Raw genomic sequence first — 26,775 nt, forward strand, 5'->3', positions numbered from 1 at the left:
TTTGTAAAGTGACCTGAAGTATATATATTTCAAAATATATATTGTGTATATAGCGTGTGTATATAGTGTGTGTGATGTTGTTGTTGTTATTATTGGGGTGAACATCAGTTAAACCAAACAGAAATCACAGGGATGAAATATAAAATTTCCTGTCTGCTTTATAATTTAGGATCATGTTAATGATGTTTATTTTGAACATCCACATAAACTTTGCATCTGCATGTCTAAAATACTATCAATGTCATAGCCGACCAGTTTGAGACACACAGCATAAAAGTAGTGGCAAACAATGAGCCAAAATTTCTCCTAACTCTTTGTCTCTTTTGTCTTTTTAGAAAATTTGTCTCTAAACAAGGAACAATAGTTTCAGGTTGTGCTCTCTTACCTTGTTTAAAAGGGTTTAAAATATGTATTTTTTGAGGTAATGCAAAAAAAAAAAAAGAAAAAAAAGTTTTACAGAGAGACTTTACAGAAGTCCTGACACATGACTCGAGGCGTACAAGACAAGCTTTTGTTTTCATTTTTAGAGGTCATTGTGTAGGGGACACAGGCAGCGAGGCGCGCCCTCATTGGCTTGTTGAGATGAATAAAAACTACCCCCGCCGCCGCTGATTGGCGGATGCAAATTTCTACTAAATAAGACCGCCCACCTCTGTCTGTAAGTTTTCTTTAAAGTAACTTTCTCTGTAATGAAGTTGAGTAGTTTTGCGGTGTCAAAGGCGAAGAAATCACCGCAAAGATGAAGTTGTGTAAAACTTTTCTAGGTGAGTGCTGGACTCCTTACTTTTATCTTACTTTAGTCTTTTGCTCGCGTCAAACTTAGATTTAGTCTTGCGCGCTCTGGTTTTGTTGATAGCCGGTGTTTTTGGGTTTGGTTGATTTTTTATTAGCAATAACTATTCACAATACGTTTATTATTGTAATTAAAACAGCAGTGATATAATTATACGGACTGATTATACTGATTATAAACCTATAGCCTACCGACAGTCACCGTTGTTGTTTCCTTCTTTGTTTACTTTCATTTTAAGTATTAATATAAAATGTTGACTGAATAGACTTGGATTACGTTTTAACATCTAATTCTATTGCCGAACGCATAGTAGCGACCCAGATCCCTGATTTTTTTTTTTTTTTTTGTATCTTTTAAAAGTTGCGCAACGAAATCCCTATCCAGGCCGTTTTTAAACAAAGGCAACTTTTGTCTCCCAGAGGGAGCTGTGCTTTAAACTCAGAGGCCGTCGGACTTCTGGCGTATTAAAACTTTTGTGTTCGGGATCAGTCCATCTGGCTGTGGGGGATTCCGGGTGTTGTGCTTCTCATTCGCTCAGCTGGCATCCTATGTAATATTTATACACAGTGTCTGGCCAGTGGGAACAGACTGTGGCTTTAATTGTATGCTGGGCTATCCATCTGTATACGAAACTTTAGGATCATGGGTGAGCAAAGTTCCAGCTGGTAACCGAAGAACTTCGGTGTCATTAAATATGCAAAACTCTCAAAGGCTTTTGCAAGCTTCATATATGATAAGAAACTTTTTTGAAGTTTAGTAGAGTTCCCCTCCCCCTTTATTATAGAGAAAATGCATTTTCCGTTTTAAGTTACATCTGTTTCCATGTATAACTTATTATAATATAGGCTATTATTATTTATAGATTGATTTTGATATTTTACCATTAATCGAACTTTGCAACTGCACTGTGTTTGTTTGGTTTACTGCACTGTAAAATTATTTCAGTAATAATATTAACTTTTTAAGAGTTTATTTTCGAAAAGTGAAATGAACTTATTTTTTGATGTTCATTACTCGGGTAGAAAAATGATATTTTTTAACAATTAAAATCACTTTTCTTCGACATTTTACAGTCTGGCAACCTCGGAGGAAATCACAGTAATTCAACCGTGTACTTAGATGAAGTTAATTCGATAATTTTCCACAAAACTAGGTCACGTTGGTAGGCTTCTAGAAGAGCGTAAAAGAAAAGTAGTTCAACGCTTCTGAAGCAAGGCAAATGTGTCATTGCGCAAGAAAAAAATAATCCATATTAAAGAAATTATGTTTTTCTTACTAGACACCTGCCACGGAAAGCGCTCTTGTCCATGGTACTGAAACAGCGCTGTTCTGGGTGCTGATCTTCAGCTGAGCTCCTGCTTTAAAACCTAGAGATATTTTCCAAAATAACCGAATAAATTCGTTTAGATTGTAAGTTAAATGTCAAACTTGCGTGTGAGTATTTGATATCGGGTGGGTGGGGGTCAGTAGCGGCCCACTCTCCATCTTGTGTTGTACATGGTTTACTATGATGATGATGATGTCACGGCGCAGGGTAGAGGAGGGGTGGACAATGGGCCTGTGAACGAAAGGTAAGTCAGAATCGTTCGACAAAGCGTGTGGAGAAATGATTTTGGCAGCATTTGTGCTCACGTTACCTGTCGATTAATGGATATATGCGTCTTGCTTGCAACATGAAGAGGTTTTGGACCGGTCCTGAGCGAATTATTAGAGGTTTTTAGCGGTAGCGGCACGAGACTCATTCTGAAGGGGAGGTGTACAACACTGAAGTTAACACACCGAGCCTACAAAGAGCAAGAGGCCGCTCGCATCTCCTTGAACAAACGTCGTTTGCTTGTGGTATTTTTTTATTTTATTTATTTACTAATTCAGATGCTGATGTGGATAAAAATTCAATGTTTGGAAAGGTTTGCTGGTTTGGATTTACGTTACTATTGAAGCCAAATGGACGCCGGACTTGTAATCTCTTAAAGAAGAAGTGCGATTCCACCGTGTTTACATTTCTTGCACATTTTGTCTTATTTTCGCTTGCGTACTATACGCCACAATTACGTTGTGTAAAAAGAACGATTCTACAATGGTTTTGGGATAATTGTAGCCTATTTGCAGTTACATCGCTGCTTTATTTTCAAGAAACCCAAGAACTTAAAAGGGCCTCTATTGCATCTATAACACAATATCCAGGCTCTCGTATTACATTTTTAGTGTTGAGCTTGTTTTAAAACAATATTTATAGTCGAATCGGAAATGTGGAAGTTTAAAGCCAAACGGAATATTCATTGGAAGTTTGTCGATTCACACTAAGTCAGAGATACATGTACAAATACAATGTATTTTATAGGAGTGGACAAATAGTCATTAGAAACCCTTAAGCAACGCAAAAGCAGCATATGTTTCGTCTTGTGTGCGTGCGTTATTTACGAGAAGCAAAACAATGCGAACGAACCATCTGTTTACTTCAGGCTAGGCCTACATAATACACTATTCATTTATTAGATTATCGCCTTTCTTTCAGCTTTACATTTTAATTGCGTTTTATTCATCGCTTATTCTTGTTTTAGGACCTCTGTAGTTTGGACTTTAACGTTATTGCTCTAACAATACAGTCGCGGCAGGTCTTGTAAACATATTCTGCTAGATATTGTTTCTCCTCTAGGAAAGTGACAGTGTTTTAAAGGCGGAGGGTTTGGCTGAAAGTAATTGAAAGGCGTGGTGTGCTATAAGAGGTTATGCGCAGCAGCATCATGGTGCTTTTTCGAAGTCAAGGGCCTGATGCGACAAAAGAAAGACTAATATTAGTCTATAATAAAACGTAATAGCAATTTGTGGCTAGCATGCACTCTCATTGGTCCATTTCATGCATGGGGCCTCCTATATAGGAGTCAAACAATGTTTTTGTATGCTGGGAGATACAGTCATTTAAGAGAATGGGCCCTATTTTTTGAGAAAGACTTTAAAAAGGGATGACTGAAACTATTTAGGTCAAGTGACTTGGTATAAAAAAAAAATTCTGTCATCAACATTTTCATCAAGAAATAATATGTCAGCATGCAAGTGTTCCTTATGTTTTACATGCCATTGTCTTTGGAAGTGTCTTTGAAAGCAATATTTTGAAGAATTTATGTGTATTTATATTACTTGACTCCTAATGTGTTGGAAAATAGGAAACATTATTTTCAAAAATATTATGTTCCTCCCTTTTGTATTCATCTTACTTTTATAGAAAGTTTTCAGCAAATGCAACAAAATCGGTTTAATTGGTTTCCATGCGAACAGACACGGGACACTGAGTTCTAAAAAAGGTTTGCATTGCATATTGCATCATATGCGGCAAGTGTTGAGAATTGTTGCGGTTCTCAAGGGAATTCCCTCCCCTGTTACGTGTGTGACGTGACTGAGCACCAGGTGCTGCTTAAAACGTAATCAGACCACATGTAATGACGCCCTGATAAAAACAGCTGGGTCACGGCCGGATCTCTCGTCACCCAGGAAGAATAATCAACACCAGAGCCATGAAGGCACGCAGACCATGATGGACTGCTGAAAGCCCATGCAGTGACCAAAGTGCATGGGTCCTCTGGGGGCTTTTTCATGTTTGTTTCTGGATTACGGGTGTTCATCTTTTATAATCATCCTGTGGAAAATGACATCACAATAGGTGCATATGAATCAGCATTACTGGCATAGATTTGCTTACTTTCTGATCTTAGAGGCTCAATTGCTCGCAAAGAATATATGTGTTTTCTTGGTATTTTAGTTTTATTGCATATTTCAAACTAATATTGCTCATAAAAATATAATAAATATATAATATATAGAATAAATAGTTTAACTAATTACCCAAACATCAAAAATGGGAATCCACTGTCAAGACCTGCTTTAGTGTCACTTTTAATAAGTTGATGTTTTTTGCTCATTTCATTGTGTAAAACATAAGTATGCACCTTTTAATATTTGAACATGTCAGACTGAAATTGTTGTCTTGTCCTTTCTGTCCAACAGAGAATGAGTTCAGAGGGCAGCTGCTGAGCCAGAGGTGGACACGAGGGGACAGAGTCAGCAGCTGTGAGAACAAGAGGAGTAGGAGACTAAAAGTGAGACATCATGTGTCTTTGCGTGTTTCAGAGTAGCTTCATTTTCATTTTTTTAATCATTTTGATTATCTCTTGGATTATGCTGTACCACAAAACCAAAGAAGCTGAAAGTACATTTCCCTTTCCGAAGCTCTGACATCTTTCTCAGTCTGGGAGGGCCTCATTTCTTTCTTATATTTCACTTCGCTTCCACTAAGGATTGGGAGGGATGTGCATTTGAAAGAACTTATTGGATGTGTATTATTGATTGAGCTCTTTACAAGCATTTAAGAGGATTGGAGGCTACTCTGGTGTCTGTGAAATCAGACCACAGTCTGACGGCATAAGAGCCAGAGAACAGTGATATTGTACTTTTTAATATGATTTTAGAGACACATTAGAGAAACAGAGAGTGTAAATATCTAAAGACATTAATAAATACTTATTATAATCTCATAACCACTCATGTGTTTGTGTTCCAGATGAGCCAAGACGCAGATGAGAAGCGGACAAGGACACGCTCAAAAGGAATCAGAGGTGAGAACCTCTTAAAACTTGAAAAATATGTTTTGTCCATTTCAGTGAATTTAATGACTGACAGAGCTTTTATCTCACTCCTTATATCAGTTCCTCTTGAGCTTGTTGGACAAGAGTACAGGTGAGAGCTTTTATGCTTTTGTAGTGTTACTCATCATGTTTTTAAAGACCAGAGGTTAGTAGGTTAATGAATATAGCTAATCAAAACCCCTGTTTTGCAGCTGCCCTACACCAGGATGTGACGGCTTAGGCCATGTCAGTGGAAAGTATGCACGACACAGAAGGTAGGTTGTAAGAATTCAGCGTCTTATAGCAGCCAATAAAAAAAAGACAAAAAGTGAGCAACTGAGTTCTTTGTCAAATCTTTTCATCCGTTCCAGTGCATTGGGCTGCCCATTGGCTAAGAAAAGAAAACTCCAGGAGGCCGAGGAGAATCAGCCAGCCCCAAAAAAGAAGCCCAACCCCCTAAAGCTGGCCATGGATGATGGGTTCAACGCAGACAGTGACACAAACAGTGAAACAGAAACAAAAGATGAGGGAGTAGAGTCTGAAGAGGACACTGCTGATAAAGAGATTGAAGCGAAAGAAAAAACACCTACATCAGAAGCAATGACAGGTGGGTTAATAACCTATTAACTACAAAAAGGTTTATTATTTTTAATGTTATGTAACATGCAGTGCACATACTATGGTCTTTATTATATCACTCAAACTTGTCAAGAAACATCAAAAATCATTTACTTTATGATTGCCCTTTTTGTCATTCCCTTAGAGGAAATTTCACAAGTGGATTCAGAAGAGAAAAAGACACCTGTCAGAGAAACATCAACACCAGTGCCAGAGAGCGAAATTGAGAAGGAAGAAGCTAATATCGAGGCTACATCCATCCAACAAATCACCATGGATGCTGAGGCAGAGGAGGGGCTACAGGTCGCCGAAGAGATTCAGGCTCGAGAGGAAGAGGTAGAGGAAGAAGCAGAAGAGATTACAGAGGAAGAGCGAGTGACCCAGCAGCTGAAAGAGGCCGACGAGCCTGTGATAACAGTTGAGGAAGAAGAGGAGGAGGATGAGGAAGAGGAAGAGGGGGAAGAGGAGACACAATGTTTGAGCCAGAAGAACAACTCGGACCACCAATACTTCAGTGGAGACTTTGGCAAAATCCAGACCAAAGAGACTGGGGAGATAGAGAAGGACAGTGAAGATGATGATGATGAGGAAGAAGATGAGGAGGAGATCCAATCCCAGGTAGAGCCTTCCTCTCTAAATTCCCCTGTCCACGCTGCTTCAGCTCAGGAATTAGACGTGATGACGCACAGCAACATCGATCTAAACCACCCTCTTGGTGAAGATGAGGAGGAGGAGGATGAAGAAGAAAGAGATGATGCTTCGGATAAAGACTCGCCCACTGTAGTCATCGAGCTGGGTTCAGAGGGAGAGGAAGAGGAAGAAGAGGAAGAGGAAGATGATGGAGAAGAAGAGGAGGCAGATGAAGCGGACGATGACGAGTTGGACAGCATGTCACAGAGGTCAGAGGTCACAGATGACTCAGAGACGTACGACATGACACGGGGGAACCTGGGACTTCTGGAACAGGCCATTGCACTGAAAGCCAAACAAACCAGCCGCAGTTCTGAAGAGAGCTGCTCTCCTGAGCAGCAGTGCTACCACAGCTCAGAGGAGAGGATGAGTAAGACCATGGACATCACAGCTTGTAGAGCATACTATGGCAAAGGTGACATGAAATTGCTGCCTACCTCTTATGACCCCAGTTAAATTTAGATAACATTATCATGCAGGTACAGTGTGTGTGTGGAGTTTAATTTGTTTTTGCCTCCTCACTCTCGGCCACAGAAGGTTCTAGATCAGAGAAGAAGGAAGTAAAGTGCCCTACTCCAGGATGTGATGGGACAGGTCATGTGACTGGATTATACCCACACCACCGCAGCCTTTCTGGGTGCCCACACAAGGACAGAATCCCTCCAGAGAGTAAGCATTGTGTTGCATTATTATTATAATATGTGATACACAGACACACACATAATATATAAATACAAATTTAAAACACATTTACATTTATATACATTTATTTGTAAAGAATTGTATTAAAAATGATAAAATGTGTACATATTTTATATAAAATTTAAAAAATGTATGTATATCACTACCTTTTAAAAAAAAGAAAGTATTTTGCTGCATTCATTTGATTAAAAATACAGTAAAAACAAACATTTAATCACAATTTAAAATAACTGTTTTCTATTTTTATATATTTTTAAAATATAATTTATTCCTTTGATGGCAAAGCTGAATTTCCAGCAGTCTTTAGTGTCACATGATTCTTCAGAAATCATGCTAATATGCTGATCAAGAAACATTTTTTTTCTTATTATCAATGTTCAAGAGAGCTTGTGCTACTTAATATTTTTGTGTAAACCAATGCTCCCTCTAAGCTGCGCGCGCGCGGCCGCGCAGAGAAATAATGTGCTGCGCACTCTCAAAAATGAGTTGGGGAAAGCCATTTGATTGTGTTCTAGTAAAAACGAAAGAATTGCAATGCTTGGGTAAACCGCTATAGAGCTGCTGCCGCTATATAGTTGGAACCGGTGAATGCGGTTTACAGGTTTCATAGAAAGAGAGTGATGTGCGCCAAATGAGTCGCTGTAGAAACCGAAATACTTCACTGGTTGCGGACGAAATAGCTCAAATCGAGAGCCAACGCAATGAAATGTGAAATAAAACGTCCTCGTATTAAAGAAGAGTGGCTTGATTAAGTGCTGGAAATAGCGGATGATGGGCACAGAACGGTAACAAGTCGTTTAAAGTAACGGAGACATTTACAGTCACACACAGGTGTATTGTGCAAACTGTACTTCACAGGGATGTTTAGATAGCTATATGAGAATTCACATGTTCACGTTTTTTTTTTTTTTTATATGTAACTTACAGATCTCAGTTTAAATGCTTCAGTTTGTTTTCTATTCTCTTCAGTCAGTTTAAATGCTTCAGTTGTTTTGATATTATACAACACAACAACATTGAACGGTAGTATAAATATTCTATAAGCTAATGTGTTTTTTTTTTTGGCACTAGTCTTGGCAATGCACGAGAACGTACTAAAGTGTCCAACACCTGGATGCACTGGACAGGGACATGTGAACAGCAACCGCAACACACATCGCAGGTACTGCTCCTTAACTATTTTTAACTTTTCAGGCGTCAATTTCTGTTCTCATCAGGTTTCCCTAAAACCTTGTGTTTTTCTTACGTTTTACACTTTTAGTCTTTCTGGCTGCCCTATTGCTGCTGCAGGGAAACACAAAAGCCATGAAAAGCAGTCACAGCCGCAGACCTCTGTCAGTGATCCTGTCAGTGGAGGCTCAAACTCTGACAGAGTTCTCAGGTGAGTGTTTTCCTCCTCTTCTCAACATCCCAGCTAGATCTTTAACAGACAAAAGAGCCCGATAAGTAAACATTGTGACTAAAGTCTCTTTCCTCTACAGGCCGATGTGTTTTGTGAAACAGCTGGACATCCCTCAGTACGGTAGCTACAGGCCCAATGCCATGCCAGCCACTCCTCGCGCCAACCTGGCTAAGGAGCTGGAGAAGTATTCTAAGGTGTCCTTTGACTATGCAAGCTTCGATGTACAGGTGTTCGGCAAGCGCATGCTTGCACCCAAGATGCCCACCAGCGAAACCTCACCTAAAGCCTTCAAATGTAAGCACCTCCTCATTCCCTTTAAAGTAACAGTTAAAAATACAACATACATTAATAGATAATGAATTATTGATAGCATACTGAAACACATATTATTATTATTATTATTACTATTGCTATTATAATGAACAGTCAAACCATTCCCCAAAGCCTCGTCCCCCAGCCACAGCCTGTCAGGAGGCTACACCAAAAGCAGCTCCTCTTCCACCTCAAGTGGGTACGATTATACCCATGATGCCGAAGCCGCACACATGGCTGCCACTGCCATTCTCAACCTGTCCACCCGCTGCTGGGAGAGGCCTGAAAACCTCAGCACCAGACAGCCAGATCAGGCCAGCAAAGTGAGTTCCTCTCTGTCTGTATCTGGAAAGTTGAGTTCCATAACATCCACATTATATATGCTAGATTATAATTAATGTTTTCTACAATCTAGGACATGGACATTGAGGTGGATGAGAATGGCACGCTGGACCTCAGCATGAAGAAACCCAAGAGCGAAGGAGTCAGGTCACCAGACCCATCTTCATCCTCGTCATCATCTTCTCAACACCATGGCGTCACCTCACCCCACTCCAGCCACACCTACAAACAAGAGGAGTGGGAGGGGCCTCTGGACTACACCAAGTCAAACCGACAGAAAGAGGACGAGCCAGAGGAGGTAAATGTATATCAATTTGAGATATATTCATGTAGTCTCACTTCATGGTTAATGAAAAAACAAGTTTAGCACCTGTTTGACTGTTGTTTTTCTGTTGTGTCCAGGTTGAATACACCACACACTCATACGCCTCCTCTGATGGAGAGGATGATGATGCCACTCAGGAGAGCATGGAGGACAGGAAGTACCCTGGTGAGGTCACAACCTCCAGCTTCAAAGTCAAATTCCAGCCCAAGGACAGCAAGAAAGAGATCTTGCTGTAAGTGTCTGCTGCAACAACAGCCTTATTTAAACACAAAACACATCTGCTAAGCCAATAAAAGTAGTCTGTAAATTTAGTGTCTTGCAAAGGTTAATAAATTACCAGAATGATTCCACAGGGATTTAATACTCTCTTTATCTCCCTCCAGATGTCCCACCCCAGGTTGTGATGGTAGTGGACATATAACTGGGAACTATGCATCACACCGCAGGTATGCAAGAAGCTGACACAGTATTTCAACTCTCAACACAACCCTTACTTGTGTTTTCTTTTTTTTTCTTCATCTGTTTTCCTTTCTGTTTAACCCTAACAGCTTCAGCTCTCTATAGCATACACCTGTATATTGACAGCAGACAAATGCTATATGTCTCTTTAATGCATTTGGGCAACTCATTTACTCATGTCTCTTTGTATGTATATATTTGCTAAAATACATACATAGAAATGACAAATCAGTGACATACTACAAAATATATATCTCTTCCATCTTCAGTTAAATCTTCCTCCCTCTATTCTTTCTTCCTGGTGTTTTTCTACTGTTCTTCAGTCTCTCTGGTTGTCCCCTTGCTGATAAAAGTCTTCGGACCCTCATGGCTGCCCACACTGCTGAACTCAAGTATGTCTGTGTTCTAATTTTTCCTCTAATGAATCCTTTACCGATTACTGCTTTTACTTGACTCTACTGAATACCGCTGTTACTGCAAAACACTGTTTGCTGTCCCTTTTGCTGGCTATTCTTATACTCTTGAACCAGTAATCGCCTTATATTTTCAGTGGCCAAAAATATAATTTTCTTGGACTGTGTCCTAGAGATGCATCAAACCAGTTGAGACACATTAAGCATCCAGGCTGAAGCCCAAATGTTTATTTAGATTTCAAGTATGATTGTATGTGTGATATTTGAATTGTATCTTTCTAAAGCAATGCTATGTTCATGCTAACCCGTCTTTCTCTTTGTGACCTCCAGATGCCCTACCCCAGGTTGTGATGGATCAGGACACATCACTGGAAACTATGCTTCCCATAGAAGGTATGTTAATTAAAGCTGCCTTACTTTAGCCCGATTCACAACGGTTATCTTATAATAATGTTTTCTAATTTGAGTGGTATGGGTAGGTTTTCACGGGAAATTTGTGCATGGCACTGCGTCATTACGTCACGTCTGTAAACATAAAGAAGTTGTCCCGGCTACTAGGCTATCGCATGTGAGGATCCTACAGGAGGCGGATCGTTTATAGCCTTTTCTCACAGCAACTAGAATAATTAAATGTATCATTCTGATAGCGGATTGAAACACGTGTGAATGAAATTAAATTATATTCCAGTTCAGTGTTGGGTAAGTTACTTTCAAAAAGTAATTAATTACTATTACTAATTACTCTGTCTGAAAAGTAACTTAGTTACTCAATAAGTAACTTAATTATTTAAATTGCTAATTAGGCTACATCTTAAAATCCCTATAAACCTTAATAGAAATTAAACTCTTTATTCTTTCAATTTGAGTCAAACATAGAATAGTTTAACCTTTTAGCTTTACAACTGTAATACTTAAACATTTTTATAAAAAAATGTAACCTTCTTTGGTTAGCAAATAGAAATACTCTGAATAACAAAATATCTGGAAAACAAAAAAGCTTAAGAACAGTTAAACAATACATTTCAGTTTGGCAAGATGTTCAGGAAAAGCCCAACTAGTAAAATCCATACAGGTTTATGTAAAAAAAACACGTTAACTAATGTAGGTAAGAATAAATTACAGAAATGATCTTCTCTGCTGCCGTGTCAGATCGCGCTGTTCTTCTGAGAGGTAAAAATTCCTCATAGCAGGACTTCTTTCAAAAACGATGAAAATTAGACGAATCTTGATTAAAAAAAAAAAAAAAGTAAATCAATTTTTTTGTATCTAGATGAGGGTGTTTGTGCGCAGGTGACTGCATATAATGAGCTCCGATACGGGAAAGACTGTACCTCGCTTTAGTTTCATAAGGATTACATAATCAGGAATATTCTTTCGATTTGAATTTGTTCATTTAAAAGTAGACACTTCAAGCTCAGATACGGGAAAGACTGTACCTCGCTTTAGTTTCATAAGGATTACATAATCAGATAATATTCGTTTTTGATTTGAATGCGTTCATTTAAAAGCAGACACTTTCAGATATGGGAAAGACTGTACCTTGCTTTCGTTTCATACAGATTACAAAATCAGAGAATATTCATTTTAGATTTGAATTCGTTCATTTAAAAGTAGACACACAAGCTTTCTATATTTCTCATGTCTCTGTGTCAAATATTCGTTGAATTTGTGACGCTAGAAAGTTGCTCACGGAGACCTAGACGGCAGAAAGTGCACCCTGTTTGTTTTGTTTATTTTGCAAAAGCACAATGTTTTGTTGTTATTGTCAGTGTACACTAGGCATGGGCCGGTATGAGATTCTGACGGTATGATAACCTTAGATAAAAATATCACGGTTTCACGGTATCACGGTATTGCGATTATAGCTCTAAAATATGTTATTTTTAAATGTCTGGGTAAAAAACAACATTCTTTTTTAAAGAAACATACAGAACATTCTTAAGTGAGCCTAAACCTGCAGCTCAACAATAATCAGAACATAAATAAATTATTTTCTGCAACAAAAAAATAAATAAAAAATAAAAAAATCCTTCTAAATGAAAAAAAATTTAAAATGCAGTCACTTAACCTAAACCTATAGCTCAATAATCAAAAACATAAATCAAAACAATTTCTGTAAAAACTAAAAAATGTAGTCATTAAACCTGCAGCTCAACAAGGTTTTTGGAGATATGCTCACTTTCTACACATTCATCTTTCAGTCCAAGTTATGAGCGGTGAGGTACAAAGATGTATGCACGTGCACATTCACATAAGGAGAGAGCGCGAGTGTGTCACACACACACACACACACACACGGTCTCTCTACGTATAACACTCAAACAGTGGCAAAGACACCTGAGCCAGCAGTTTGTTTCTTTTTTAAATGACGTGATTTTTAACAGATGTAAACAATGGCAGGAGGCTTAAAATTATAGACGTGATACCAGCTAAATTTATTGTACCAAATCGCAGAAACATAGTACTTTAGTCTGCTATTCCCTGCTCTGTGAAGTAATGTGAGGGAGGAAACTAGTTGACGTTAGCTAGTTAATTAGGTATGTTATCTGCCTCGGTAGCAAGCTAAATAGTATTTATATCAACACTGAAACAACCGGCGAATGGGTCTCTGTCTTGATTGAGGGTGAAAGAGGGAGAAATGAAGACGACACAGATATATCGTTTGTGTAGGACCTGGAAGTATTTATTTAGCGATCGGCGCCAAAACGTCATCTGTACAGAACATCATTGTGTACGGAACATGATTGGTCTACGTTACCCGAGAAATTCCCATACAGCAGACTTCGCCTTTTTCGACGGGGGAAAAAGTTCCAGGGATTCACTTCATGCGGCCATCATCCTACACACAGGTGACCCTCACTGACCGCTGTCCGGAGGGGGAGGGGTCGTGTGACTCATTACGCTCTTCACCGCTCACAACTGAGGGAGTCCTGCACTTTCCGTCTTTGACAACACGTAAAAAAACTGCGCATACTGCAAGAACGGTATAACAGAAAAGTTTAGTGGTTTTGAAACCGTGAATTTTCCAAACCGCGGTATACCTTGAAACCGGTTATCGTCCCATGCCTAGTGTACACAAATAAAAGCAGGCCCTTTTTAGATTCGATTGATTTTAGTCTTATCTGTATCTGAGTATTTAAGGTTTCTCTGTGAATCAGGAAAAACTGAAAGTGAACGCGCTGGCGCGCAGAGGGTTAAAGACACTGCATTCAATTTTATCTTTAGATGGTAAATTTAGATTTCAAATTCAACATTGATTTTAGAACTGTTGAAATTATTTACTGCATGTAAATTACTACTGTATTTAAATTACCTAAAAACGAACAGTAATCCCTTACTTTACTTTTTCAGTGGATAAGTAATTTAATTACAGTAACGCGTTACTTAGTAACACGTTACACCCAACACTGTTCCAGTTTTAAATGTGCTTCTGATTACAGATAGCCTGGGATTACGCAAGATTTGTATTTTAAAGAAAACCAGTTCGAAGGGAGCATAGTTTGCTTTTTGGGTTAAAAGAATTTCTTTATATGAACTAGATATTAGACTGTACAGAAATTGAAATCTACATGCTAATACACACTATACTCATACTCATGCAATGCTGATGTTGTTAACATTAATAATTTGAGAATAAATTATAACAATAATAATAAAAATGTGATATGAGCTAACCGATCTTTAGATTAAATCACCATAGGTAGCACGATTTATGGTAATGCTTTTTTCCTCAGTTGATCAGAACAAACGTGGCAGACTTGTTACTTACTTGTTCAGATGACAATATACAGTGAAAATTCTTATTTGGGTCATATATTCCAAGACGTAGGCTAGAATCTGTGATTGAGAAGTACAGTAAACATACACACCGGTGCAGTAACTGACAGCCACACATTCACCTCAAAACATTAGATTCATCCGCGCTGAAGCCGTGCAGGAGCACAGACCGCACGCGCACAGCGTAAGCAAGATAACACCACACACAGCTGCAATTCCAGGTTTTTAAACAGAGATGGTGACAAAGAGGCAAAACTTACGGACTGCAGCTTTAAGAGATATTACCGTATTGACCCGAATATAAGACGATGTTTTTTTCTTTAAAATACATCTGAAAAAACGCGGTCGTCTTTGACATGTCAGTAATACACCCGCAACAATAGGTGGCGCCAAAAACGCATAAAACGAGTGTGCCATGAAATATGTAATATGTCGTGACTGTCATGTTAGCCTGATGGGAACAAACTTCCTCTGTAAGTGGTTTTAAAACATAAAACCCAGACAGTACCCAGATTTGAAGACTACAATAAGATTTCACATCTACTGTTAATAAAATTGAAAATTGAGATGTTATAAATGCCTAAATGTTATATAATTCAAATGGGCTACCTGTTATTTCAATGGTATATCAAAAAGTGTATATTTTCAATGTCATTGTTGGTACATTTTACCAGTATTTACCATATTTTCAAAAAAAAAATTAAAATAGGAAAAATATGCAATTTGAAAATAATTTAAGAAAAAATGTTTTACAGAGAGAGAATATAAACAATATTTGGTTTTCAAAAAGCCTTTTTCCAAAAGGTACATCTGGAAAAAGGGGGGTCGTCTTATAATCAGGGTCGTCTTATATTCGGGACAATACGGTACATTTACTGTACCTACTTTCAAGATGCACTTTTGGATTCAGTGTCAAGCTTTGCAACTAGTCAAAAATATTAAATGGCAGATGTAAAAAAAAAAATAACATTCACATTTTCTCTATTGCAGTCTGTCTGGATGTCCACGTGCCAAGAAGGGAGGAATCAAAACCACCCCAACCAAGGATGACAAGGAAGATTCTGAGCTTCTAAAGTACTTTTTTTTTTTTCTTTTTTTCTTTTTTGACAAAACAATCTCAACTTTTGCTGTACGAAAACAGTGGATTTATTGAGCACAGCCTGTATCTTTAGAGAATGCCAAACCTGACAGTCAGTTCATCACTTACCTCTCTATAGGTGCCCGGTGCCAGGTTGTGACAGTCTGGGGCATATCAGTGGGAAATATGCCACCCACCGCAGTGCCTATGGGTGCCCGCTGGCAGCACGCCGGCAGAAGGAGGGCATGTTAAATGGCACACCATTCTCCTGGAAGGCCTTCAAGTCTGAGGGCCCGACCTGCCCTACGCCAGGATGTGATGGATCAGGACATGCCAACGGCAGCTTCCTCACTCATCGCAGGTACAGACGGGACCTAGAAAAATTTACAGATAAATATTAGTATTATGGTATTAAATAGTCCTGATAAATGGCGAGCTGTGAGTGAATTAAAACTGCTATATATGCTAGATATATAATAAAACGAATTGTCTTGGAAATGCCATAGTAATATGTTTTGAAATATTAGAAATGCCTGTTTTTGGCTTTCTGTGGTTACCGAAGGATGGTGTAATAAAAACAATAAATATAAGACAATACATTTTTTCATATCTCGTAATCATGTGTTTCTACAGTCTATCAGGTTGCCCTAGAGCTTCAGCTAACAAGAAGAGAGCCAGGTTCCCAGGAGATGATTACATCAGCAAGAAATTCAGGGCAAGTGATGGTAAGATCAAATATAATATGCTTCTCTTCTTTCGTCCCCATTATGTTCATTTTGTGCTCTTCATTAACACATGCATTGTTTTTCTATCCCCTCAGTTCTTGACAATGATGAAGACATAAAACAGCTGAACAAAGAGATCAATGAGCTGAATGAGTCGAACTCTGAAATGGAAGCAGACATGGCCAACCTCCATACACAGGTCTTTTATTAAATGCATACATTACTATTCAAAAGTTTGAGGTTGGTACGTTTTTTTTATTTTATGTAACTAAGTAACTTTAAGTAACTAAAGCTGCATTTATTTGATCAAGAATACAACAAAAACAATAATATTGTGAAATATTTTTGCATTTTAAAATAACAGTTTTTTTAATATATTTAAAAAAAAATTATTTACTCCTGTGATTGCAAAGCTGCATTTTTAGCAGGCTTTACTACATCATATTTTTGTGGAAACTGATAAATTTTTCAGGATTATTTGATTAATAGAAAGCTCAAAAGAACAATTTTTTTTTGTAATTTAAAATTAAAAAGTATTTTCTGTCACTCTTGATTAATTAATTAATTGCATCCTTGCCAAATAAAATAATTTATTTCCCCAGAATTAAAAATCTTACTGAGCCCAAACTTTTGAACAGTTCACGTATCAGAAACTGTAATAAAGACAGATATGTATCAGATTCACTCTATATACGGCTGAAATGTGATCTGAGCATATAGCATTAGGCACTTAACAAGTGGTTTTCACAAGCTTCACAAGCATTTTGAGGCTCTCATTGTTCATCAGTGAAAAATCCTGTAATTGAGAATAGGATTTTTTGTGACTTCTTTCCATAAGAAATGTAATGATAATGATAATATTTACAGTACTTTAAATACAATATTATAAATGAGAGTATTTTATCATCACAAAGATAGAATACACAGCTTGACCTCGCAGCTGCTGTTTATTCATGCAGTTATATCCCTTAATAGATCTCATCCATGGAGAATAACCTCAAGAGCATGGAGGAAGAGAATAAACTCATAGAGGAGAAGAATGAGGCTCTGTTCATGGAACTGTCAGGCCTGAGCCAGGCTCTTATCCGCAGCCTTGCCAACATCCGTCTACCACAGATGGTCAGTCCGCTTGCTATCTACCTTTTATGACTACGCCCAACAAGCATTGTACATTATACTTTTATGTAGCTTGCTTTTAACAAACTGTAATCTGTTGTTTACCACAGCAAGAGCCCATCACTGAGCAGAATTTTGACACCTACGTGGACACCCTGACCCACATGTTCACCGATAAGGAGTGCTATCAGAACCCAGAGAACCGAGCCCTGCTCGAGTCGATCAATCAGGCTGTCAAAGGCATTGAGGTGTGAGCAGAGGAGCGGCAGCTGCAAGACACTGTGGGTTAAATAACCAGACTGACAACATAAAAATACTGTTTAAGGACATTCAGGTTTTGTATGTGGCACCCTCCGTAAACGCGGAACGTTGCGAGACCCGTGGAAGTCAGAGAAAAGGACCAAATTCCAATTCCAAATTATGCTGCTTAGCAATTTTGATGAGATCCAAGATCCTTTGCCTCTTAAACCAAGCTGGCTCTTCTTGTTTTGAGGTATCTTTTGGAGCAAACCATTTGTTACTGTTTTCTAGAGCAACTTTCACCGACACTGATCTGCCTTTTTACTTCCCTCAGTGCATGGAGGTTGCCGTGAACAATAAGTTGTGAGATTGTCGTGTGTCTGTGAAGGAGAGTCTATGTGTGTATGCGTAACAGAGTGTTTTATGTGTAATGTCCGAAGGTGAATTCACAATTAATGACCTCCCTTGACAAAATATGATTAGTATGCAGCACTGCTACATTTGATCCCTGTATGATAATGTTGTCTCATATTTGGTGTAAATGCTCTCCGGTTCCATTCAGTAATATTTATCGTATTTGAGAACATAGATATTGCACTTCCATGAATAGTTTGTAGTTCCATCGTCATGTTATTATTGTAATTATTATTATTATTATTATGGCTATTTAAATTGGGTCCTTGAAATGTAAGTTTAATTTATTATTTATTCATGTTAAGGGTTATTTTGTTTATTTATTAATCAGTGTCTATTTATGGACTTAATTTATTTCACAAAGCAAAATTCTATACACAGCTTTTAAACAGTTATTAAGAGGAGAGACATTGCCCTCTGCATTGTGAAAGAGGCAATATTTTAAGAATATCGACAGCAAATTGTTTTATAAACCTTCCTATTTATTTTAAAGACAGAGATTTATAATCTCTTTTTTTAAGTGCAAATATTTTCTACCTAACAATTTTTATATTGTTTTTTTTAATATTCTTCTTTATTTAATGAGTTCTGTTTTCCATAAAAGTATTTTGGCACCCTCCAGAGTGAAGTGGGTTGAACAGATATGATGTATTTATTGTTATTTATTTAGTATTTAAGAACAAATTGAATGGAGATCTTGTTGCATATTTATTTTGTAAATGTCTCTGTGTTAGTGGTTGCTGCATATGGATAGTCTTTGCCCATGTTGTTGATAAAATAAATGGGAATTCTATCACCTACAACAGAGAGTATGTCATATTTAATGCTGATAGTTTTTATTGAGTTATTATAAACTGCATATTTACAAGCTTGAATTTGCCCTTGATCCAACAGTGATATGTTGTGAAACATTGGTCAGTCCCAATAATTTGGGATTCTCTGACATTTATTAGAGCAAAGATAAAATACGAACCAAACACTCTCTCAGTAGGATACTTGGCTGACATCTGCTGGATACAAAATTATCCAGTCACGATTTCTGTTCAGCTGATTAAGTCTAGTACATAAAAACATAAGGGATGTATATTTGTATTTTGTCAAGGTTAATATTAAGACCAGTATTGTTAAAATGACTGATAATAAACCCCAAATATTCTTTTAAAAAATCCTAATTTATTTTACTGTCTACATGTTGCTGAAAAAACATTATAGGCTATTTAATGCCAGGCGCCTTTGTGACAACTTACCCCATATGCTGTGACATCATGCCCTGCTACTGGCCAACAATCTTTTCTTTTGTGCAATAACGGTGGAGATGTTCAATCTAGGCCCTGCATATCTAAATTATATCTATGTGCCCATACAATAATTAAAAAGAAATAACCACCTTGAGAATTATTCGCCGTAAAAATGTGTTGACCGTTTCCGATTTTTTCCAATCCTTAATATCAACACCAGAGACTGCTGTGTTTATGAACATGTCATAAAATAATGTAGTGAAGGACCCATGTGCTCCATGGCCCATATTTTGTGTTTGTGTGCGTGACGTCACGGAGTCAGCTGGCCAATGTTTACATCCAGCGCTGCTCGCCGTGAACGTTTATGGGAAGAAACCGAGCGATAGAAACAACAGGAGACAGTTAGTCGAATGGACAGCCTCAACAGACCATAATCAGGGTGTCAGACGATTCTGCTCGGTCGACTGTGAAGTCGTCGGGGTGTTTCCCGTGACCAGTTTCTACCCAAAACACCTCCATCCCGATTTTTCCTGTCTTTGTCTTCATTTGCGTCTACTTTTTGCAGGTAAGCGCATTATATGAGTCGTGCTCGCTGTCATCTAGTGTAATTCTGGCGTGGTAATAGAATCATAAACTCTTGGTTAGTGCATTTTCTCTGAGTCTAACCAGTAGTTTAGCGTGCAGAATGAACGACGGGTCGTGATGATTAAAAATAAAGGGCTGATGTATGTTATTTCATATTTAACTGTGTTTGAGTAACTACCCGGATGTTCAACAAAACACTGCACAATATGCGTTTGTTAGCGAATGGCGCAGCTGCATTTGAGCGCGCGGTGATTGGTGGGAACATTCCTCACATCTGCAGTTTCTACACAGCGTCTCTGGGGAAGCTTTAACTTTCCAGCAGCGCAGCCCAGCGCCACCATCCGTTAACTGGACAAAAATGCTGTTTTGTAAGGCCCAAAACATGTGCAGTAGCCCCAAAATTATTTGGACCCTTAAAGACATACGTACACCATTGCATTAGATAGGAAAATATTAAATACAGTGGCATTTAAGGAAATACAACACTAACACACTTCTTAAGCAAAAAGAAGTTTTATGAACTTATGAACTGAGTTTTCAGATTGATTCCAAAATGTATTTGGACAAATTCTGCTTGACAATAGTTAAATGCCCAGATGTAGACCTATAAGCAGATATGCAATCCTTCATCTTTTAGAGAAGTGGTTCTCAACAGGTGGGCCTAAATTGTTGCCTGGGACAGCAATGCATAATGCATTATATGCATTTTATACAAAACTAATATGCATAGTTAGGAATAGGATAGTGAAATAAACAGGCTTCCCGTGATTTGTCAACTTCAGTTTGATTTGTATGTTTAATTACTGGCTGCCAAGAGCAAGGAACCACCAAAATATAAGAGAAATGTAAGTAAACTTTACAAAACATTTGGGGGCAGTAGTTAGTATATATGTGTATATATATATATATATATATACAGTGGGTACGGAAAGTATTCAGACCCCCTTAAATTTTTCACTCTTTGTTATATTGCAGCCATTTGCTAAAATCATTTAAGTTCATTTTTTTCCTCATTAATGTACACACAGCACCCCATATTGACAGAAAAACACAGAATTGTTGACATTTTTGCAGATTTATTAAAAAAGAAAAACTGAAATATCACATGGTCCTAAGTAGAGCATGGTCAAATAGTAGAGCATGGCGCTAGCAACGCCAAGATCATGGGTTCGATTCCCAGGGAAAGCAAGAGCTGATAAAATGTAAATGTAAGTCGCTTTGGATAAAAGCGTCTGCTAAATGCATAAATGTAAATGTAAGAGCACAGTGGCCTCCATAATCCTTAAATGGAAGACGTTTGGGACGACCAGAACCCTTCCTAGAGCTGAGCTATCGGGGGAGAAGAGCCTTGGTGAGAGAGGTAAAGAAGAACCCAAAGATCACTGTGGCTGAGCTCCAGAGATGCAGTCGGGAGATGGGAGAAAGTTGTAGAAAGTCAACCATCACTGCAGCCCTCCACCAGTCGGGGCTTTATGGCAGAGTGGCCCGACGGAAGCCCCTCCTCAGTGCAAGACACATGAAAGCCCGCATGGAGTTTAAGATGGTGAGAAATAAGATTCTCTGGTCTGATGAGACCAAGATAGAACTTTTTGGCCTTAATTCTAAGCGGTATGTGTGGAGAAAACCAGGCACTGCTCATCACCTGTCCAATACAGTCCCAACGGTGAAGCATGGTGGTGGCAGCATCATGCTGTGGGGGTGTTTTTCAGCTGCGGGGACAGGACGACTGGTTGCAATCGAGGGAAAGATGAATGCGGCCAAGTACAGGGATATCCTGGACGAAAACCTTCTCCAGAGTGCTCAGGACCTCAGACTGGGCCGAAGGTTTACCTTCCAACAAGACAATGACCCTAAGCACACAGCTAAAATAACGAAGGAGTGGCTTCACAACAACTCCGTGACTGTTCTTGAATGGCCCAGCCAGAGCCCTGACTTAAACCCAATTGAGCATCTCTGGAGAGACCTAAAATGGCTGTCCACCAACGTTTACCATCCAACCTGACAGAACTGGAGAGGATCTGCAAGGAGGAATGGCAGAGGATCCCCAAATCCAGGTGTGAAAAACTTGTTGCATCTTTCCCAAAAGACTCATGGCTGTATTAGATCAAAAGGGTGCTTCTACTAAATACTGAGCAAAGGGTCTGAATACTTAGGACCATGTGATATTTCAGTTTTTCTTTTTAATAAATCTGCAAAATGTCAACAATTCTGTGTTTTTCTGTCAATATGGGGTGCTGTGTGTAGATTAATGAGGAAAAAAAGAACTTAAATGATTTTAGCAAATGGCTGCAATATAACAAAGAGTGAAAAATTTAAAGGGGTCTGAATACTTTCCGTACCCACGGTATATATATATACACACACATATATATATATATATATATATATATATATATATATATATATATTTTTTTTATAAATAAACTAATACTTTTATTAAGAAAAGATGCATTAAATTGATCATAAGTGAAAAAACATTTATATTACAAAAGATTTCTATTTGACATAGATGCTATTATTTTGAAATGTCTATTCATCAAAAACTAAAAATAAATAAAAACAAAAATAATAAAACAAATAATAAAAAATAAATAGTGTAGTTGTTTTAACATTGATAATAATATTAAAAGTTCTGTTAAATTGTAAAAAAAAAAATAATTGTAATAATATTTCATTGCTGTTTTACTGTATCTTTTATCAAAAGAATTTAGCCTTGGTGAGCATAAAAGACTTTTAAGAATATTAAAAAACTATTACCGACCCCACTTTTGAATGGTAATTTAGCATATTATTTGGTGTATTCATTTCATGGTAATATTAATAAATTTCAGTTTTATATGTTACTCAGTCCTGGTACTGTGTTGGGTTGCCACTTTTCTGATGCAAAATCAGTTCAGATCCACTGTTATAGCAAGAAACTAATGAAAGTGGTTGTTTATCAGTTCAAATTTTTTTAAAGGCCCGAATCAACGAAGTATGTCATCTTTGTTTACATGCATACTTACGTCTTTTGCTTTCTTCTTCTCTTCTGTTTTGCACCTAACAAAGAGCCAAAATGGGGGGTGCAGTCAGCGCTGGGGAGGACAATGACGAGTTAATTGACAACCTGAAGGAGGCCCAGTACATTCGCTCAGATCTGGTTGAACATGCCTTCAGGGCCATTGATCGTGCTGACTATTATCTGGAAGAATTCCGTGACAGTGCCTACAAGGATCTGGCCTGGAGACACGGCAACATCCACCTCTCTGCGCCCTGTATCTACTCTGAGGTGATGGAGGCTCTAGACCTGCAGCCTGGCTTGTCCTTTCTTAACCTGGGCAGTGGCACAGGCTACCTCAGCACCATGGTGGGACTTATACTGGGTGAGTTCATAGAGTATATGAAGGCTTTCATTTTGCTTTGCCATTATTTACTCCCCCTATGTCGTTCGAAACCTGTATGACTTTCTTCTGGGGAACACAAAGTTATTTCGAAGAATGGTAACTAAACAGTTTCCATACTCATTGACTTCCACTGTGTTTTTTTTTTTTTTTGTGAGAACCGAACTTGTTTTGTTACCATCATTCTTCCAGATATCTTCTTTTGTGTTCAAGAAAAGGAAAAAAATTATACTGCTTTTTTTATTATGCTTTCATAATTTTTTTTTTAGCGCGTTTGAGTTATTAACATTGAACCCTGTTTTTTCTCTGCATTTTCTTCACATGCCATAATATGTGATCACTGACCTTTTGTCATATTTCCAGGACCATTTGGTGTGAATCATGGTGTGGAATTACATGAAGATGTTATAGAATATGCTTATCAGAAGCTGGACTTCTTCATCAAGACAAATGATAGTTTTGACAGGTGTAGTAACTTTTGGGTGTTTACTTTTATATTAAAATAAACTCATTCCCTTGAGTAAAGTGTAACGTGCAAAATGATGTGACTGATATTGTTAATATTTTTGGTGTAGGTTTGAGTTCTGTGAGCCTTCCTTTGTGGTGGGCAACTGTCTGGAGATTGCCCCGGAAAGCAGGCAGTATGACAGGGTTTACTGTGGTGCAGGGGTCCAGAGGGAACATGAAGACTACATGAAGAAGCTGTTGAAGGTTGGGGGCATTTTAGTACTGCCTCTGGAAGAAAAGGTGAATAATTGAAAGGCAAAGCAATTCTACAGTATATCTGGTTTCAGGTAATCCAGGAGAGATTGTGTGTGAAATTTATATATGTCTATGCATTTGTAATTTGTTCTAGCTCACCAAAATTACTCGGACAGGATATAACACATGGGAGACGAGAAAGATAATTGCTGTGTCCTTCGCACCACTTATGCTCCCTAAACACAGAGAAAATGGCAAACCGAGAGCAGTGTCTCTACGTAAGTCATCTGCTGTATTTTAAATTGTTTTATTAAATGAGATTATCGTGGCCTTTTCTTTATTTTAGTATATTAAATTAGAAAAATACAAAATAGAAGCAATTTCAGTTCTATTGGACATTTGAACAGCACTGCACACTACGGTTCAAAAGTATTAAAAAAAAATAATTTAGCAAGGATAAAAAGTGGCAGTAAAAACTTACATTGTTACAAAAAAAATTACATTGTTATAATTCATATATGTTAGAATGCTGATGAAATTCATATTGTTTCAACTGTTTTCAACATGATTTCAGAAGGATCATGTTGTCATGACACTGAAAACTGTCATAGCTGCTGAAAATTCGTCTTTGCCAGCACAGGAATGAATTACATTTTAAAATATTTTAAAATAGAAAACAGCTATTTTAAATTGTAATAATATTTTACAATATTACTGTTTTTACAGCATTTTAATCAAATAAATACAGCCTTGGTGAGATAAAAAATACAGAAATAAAAATAATAATAAAAAAAATCTTACCAACCCAACTTCTGAACTGTAGTGTATATTGAGTATAATGATAATAGGATTGGTGTATATACATAAATGCAGTCAAAAACCCCGTTTCATGCTGTCCAGCTGCCATGTTCGAGGTGCGGAGTCTTCAGGATCTGGCCCGCATCTCCATCCGTCACATTCTAAAGAAATCCGGGTCTGGATCCTTGCCGCTACCACGGAGAACTGGATTGAAGCGAAGAAATCACCTTAAACAGAGACGAGAGCACCGTGACACCCATCTTCTGACCAATAGTTATTTGTTCATGAGTCGCTTGATTCCCGGACCCATGGACAACAACAACAACCAGTCATCCACAGACAATGAGGATGAAGATGAAGACTGCAGAAGGGTTTGTGAACAACTAGAAGAGACAGAAGAGAATGAGAGAAGGAATGAGGGAAGCGTTTTGGTGATAGAGACTCCAATAAACCTCTTAAGAGAGAGGATCCTTAGCCTGCCTTTGCCAGAGCCTCTCAAGATGTATCTTCTTTACTACAGAGAGAAGTAGACTTCTCCTTCCAGTGAATAGTCTATTCTAAACTACTCACATCTACCTAGCACTGTCACATCAAGGATCCATTTTTGCATTATCCTGACAACCTTTCTCATTGAATTTCACCACTCTTTGTTCTGCCAAGTCAGGTGGCAGAGATACTTAATTTTATTTATCTATAAAGGAAAATTCTCATTTGGTTTAATGCTGGACCTGGATTCATGGTCTAGAAGGCTAACCATTAATCATGGAATCAAGAAACAGTGAAAACTGATTTATTAATCTACGTTTCATGTTATTTGTGCAGTGACATTTTCAAACAGACATTAGTGGCTAACAGTTTACTAAATAAATGCAGTGTATTCTCACTTGTTTTGTGAGTTATGTAACATCTAGTTTCAGCTCATAGATTTACTATGAAAAGTGAAAATCAAAATATTCTTCTGGTGTATGGATTTGTAAAAGAGATGTCTAATTGTGTGCTGAATTGCAATTATATTGTGTGAAAATACAATGGCACGTTTAAAAATGTGATCGTTCAACATAATCCGTGTCGTACAATTTCAGGGATTTCAAGATGAAAGACTGATTATCTGAGGGGTTTTGCCAATTTGAAATAGTCTTGGGTTTGTACTGTTTTCAGGGCCTTTGCATTTGCTTTTTGCTATATAGAAGTATAAAAGGTATAGTCTATAGTTGTGTAACAAGCTATAAAATGGTGCTCTGAATTGTGGTAATGCTCTGATGTGCACTTTGTCCAGTGATGTAGAATGCACTAATTGAAAAAAACAAACAAACAAAAAAACCCTGTTTTGAATTATACATTTATATCATCTATGTCAAAGGTGGCGAACTCCGGTCCTGGAGAGCCGCAGCCCTGCAGAGTTCAGCTCCAGCCCTAATTAAAACTCACCCGCTTGTAGCTTTCTAGGAACTCTTCAGACCTTGATTATTAGCTTGATCAGGTGTGTTTGATTAGGGATGAAGCAAAACTCTGCAGGGCTGTGGCTCTCTAGGACCGACGTTTGCCACCCCTGATCTATATCATGACCAAAATCCTTCACCTTTAAAATGATATTATTTTCATTATGCAAATGAAAGCGTGCATGTGGCATACAATTAAGAATGAGGTGCCAAATGTAGCAAAGACTAGAGGGTCTAAATTGATTTGTAAATCAATTTACAGTTTTTGGAGAACACAAACCAAAGTATTATGTATGTATTTTGAAAAAATCAGACCGTTGTCTCTGCAACCATTTAATGTAAAATTAAATAAAGTCTAAACACTGATAAACATTGGGCTCATATGTGAGACAGATTAAATGCATAATTTAGATTTCTGAAAGTGCGGACCATACTTTATGCATTATTATGAGGGCTGAAGACAATAAATACTCCCTAAATGGGTGACATTAAAAGAAATATCTGCACATGCTGTGGAAACAAATACAATGATACCAATGTATCACTGTGATGATACAATGATACCTTTTTTCCCCAAACACAACTTTGGCCCACTTTACCCTCAGTTA

General features: G+C 37.9%; 2 protein-coding genes across 3 annotated transcripts; both read left to right on the top strand.

Annotated features, from left to right (window-relative positions):
• Positions 1 to 711: 711 nt before the first annotated feature.
• Positions 712 to 19,170, top strand: myt1a (myelin transcription factor 1a). Of its 2 annotated transcripts, none has more exons than XM_058763895.1 (23): positions 712 to 764; positions 4,796 to 4,887; positions 5,349 to 5,403; positions 5,494 to 5,524; positions 5,625 to 5,687; positions 5,784 to 6,019; positions 6,176 to 7,135; positions 7,255 to 7,389; positions 8,494 to 8,584; positions 8,684 to 8,803; positions 8,904 to 9,118; positions 9,269 to 9,459; positions 9,552 to 9,776; positions 9,881 to 10,035; positions 10,187 to 10,249; positions 10,586 to 10,654; positions 11,006 to 11,068; positions 15,443 to 15,526; positions 15,670 to 15,891; positions 16,164 to 16,255; positions 16,351 to 16,454; positions 17,231 to 17,374; positions 17,482 to 19,170. In XM_058763895.1, the coding sequence occupies exons 1-23, from the start codon at positions 740 to 742 to the stop codon at positions 17,623 to 17,625; spliced, it is 3,579 nt and encodes a 1,192-aa protein (XP_058619878.1). In that variant the 5' UTR covers positions 712 to 739; the 3' UTR covers positions 17,626 to 19,170. The 2 variants fall into 2 exon arrangements, with proteins under 2 accessions (XP_058619878.1, XP_058619877.1); XM_058763894.1 differs by lacking the exon at positions 712 to 764 and adding an exon at positions 3,868 to 4,451.
• A 218-nt stretch (positions 19,171 to 19,388) lies between these two features.
• Positions 19,389 to 26,656, top strand: pcmtd2a (protein-L-isoaspartate (D-aspartate) O-methyltransferase domain containing 2a). The gene is made up of 6 exons (XM_058763898.1): positions 19,389 to 19,828; positions 22,897 to 23,210; positions 23,592 to 23,694; positions 23,804 to 23,975; positions 24,085 to 24,208; positions 24,831 to 26,656. Exons 2-6 carry the CDS (start codon positions 22,904 to 22,906, stop codon positions 25,256 to 25,258), a joined length of 1,134 nt encoding a protein of 377 aa, XP_058619881.1. The 5' UTR covers positions 19,389 to 19,828; positions 22,897 to 22,903; the 3' UTR covers positions 25,259 to 26,656.
• Positions 26,657 to 26,775: the final 119 nt, after the last annotated feature.

This window comes from Onychostoma macrolepis, chromosome 23 (assembly GCF_012432095.1).
Source record: "Onychostoma macrolepis isolate SWU-2019 chromosome 23, ASM1243209v1, whole genome shotgun sequence".
In the NCBI taxonomy this organism is placed as follows: domain Eukaryota; kingdom Metazoa; phylum Chordata; class Actinopteri; order Cypriniformes; family Cyprinidae; genus Onychostoma; species Onychostoma macrolepis.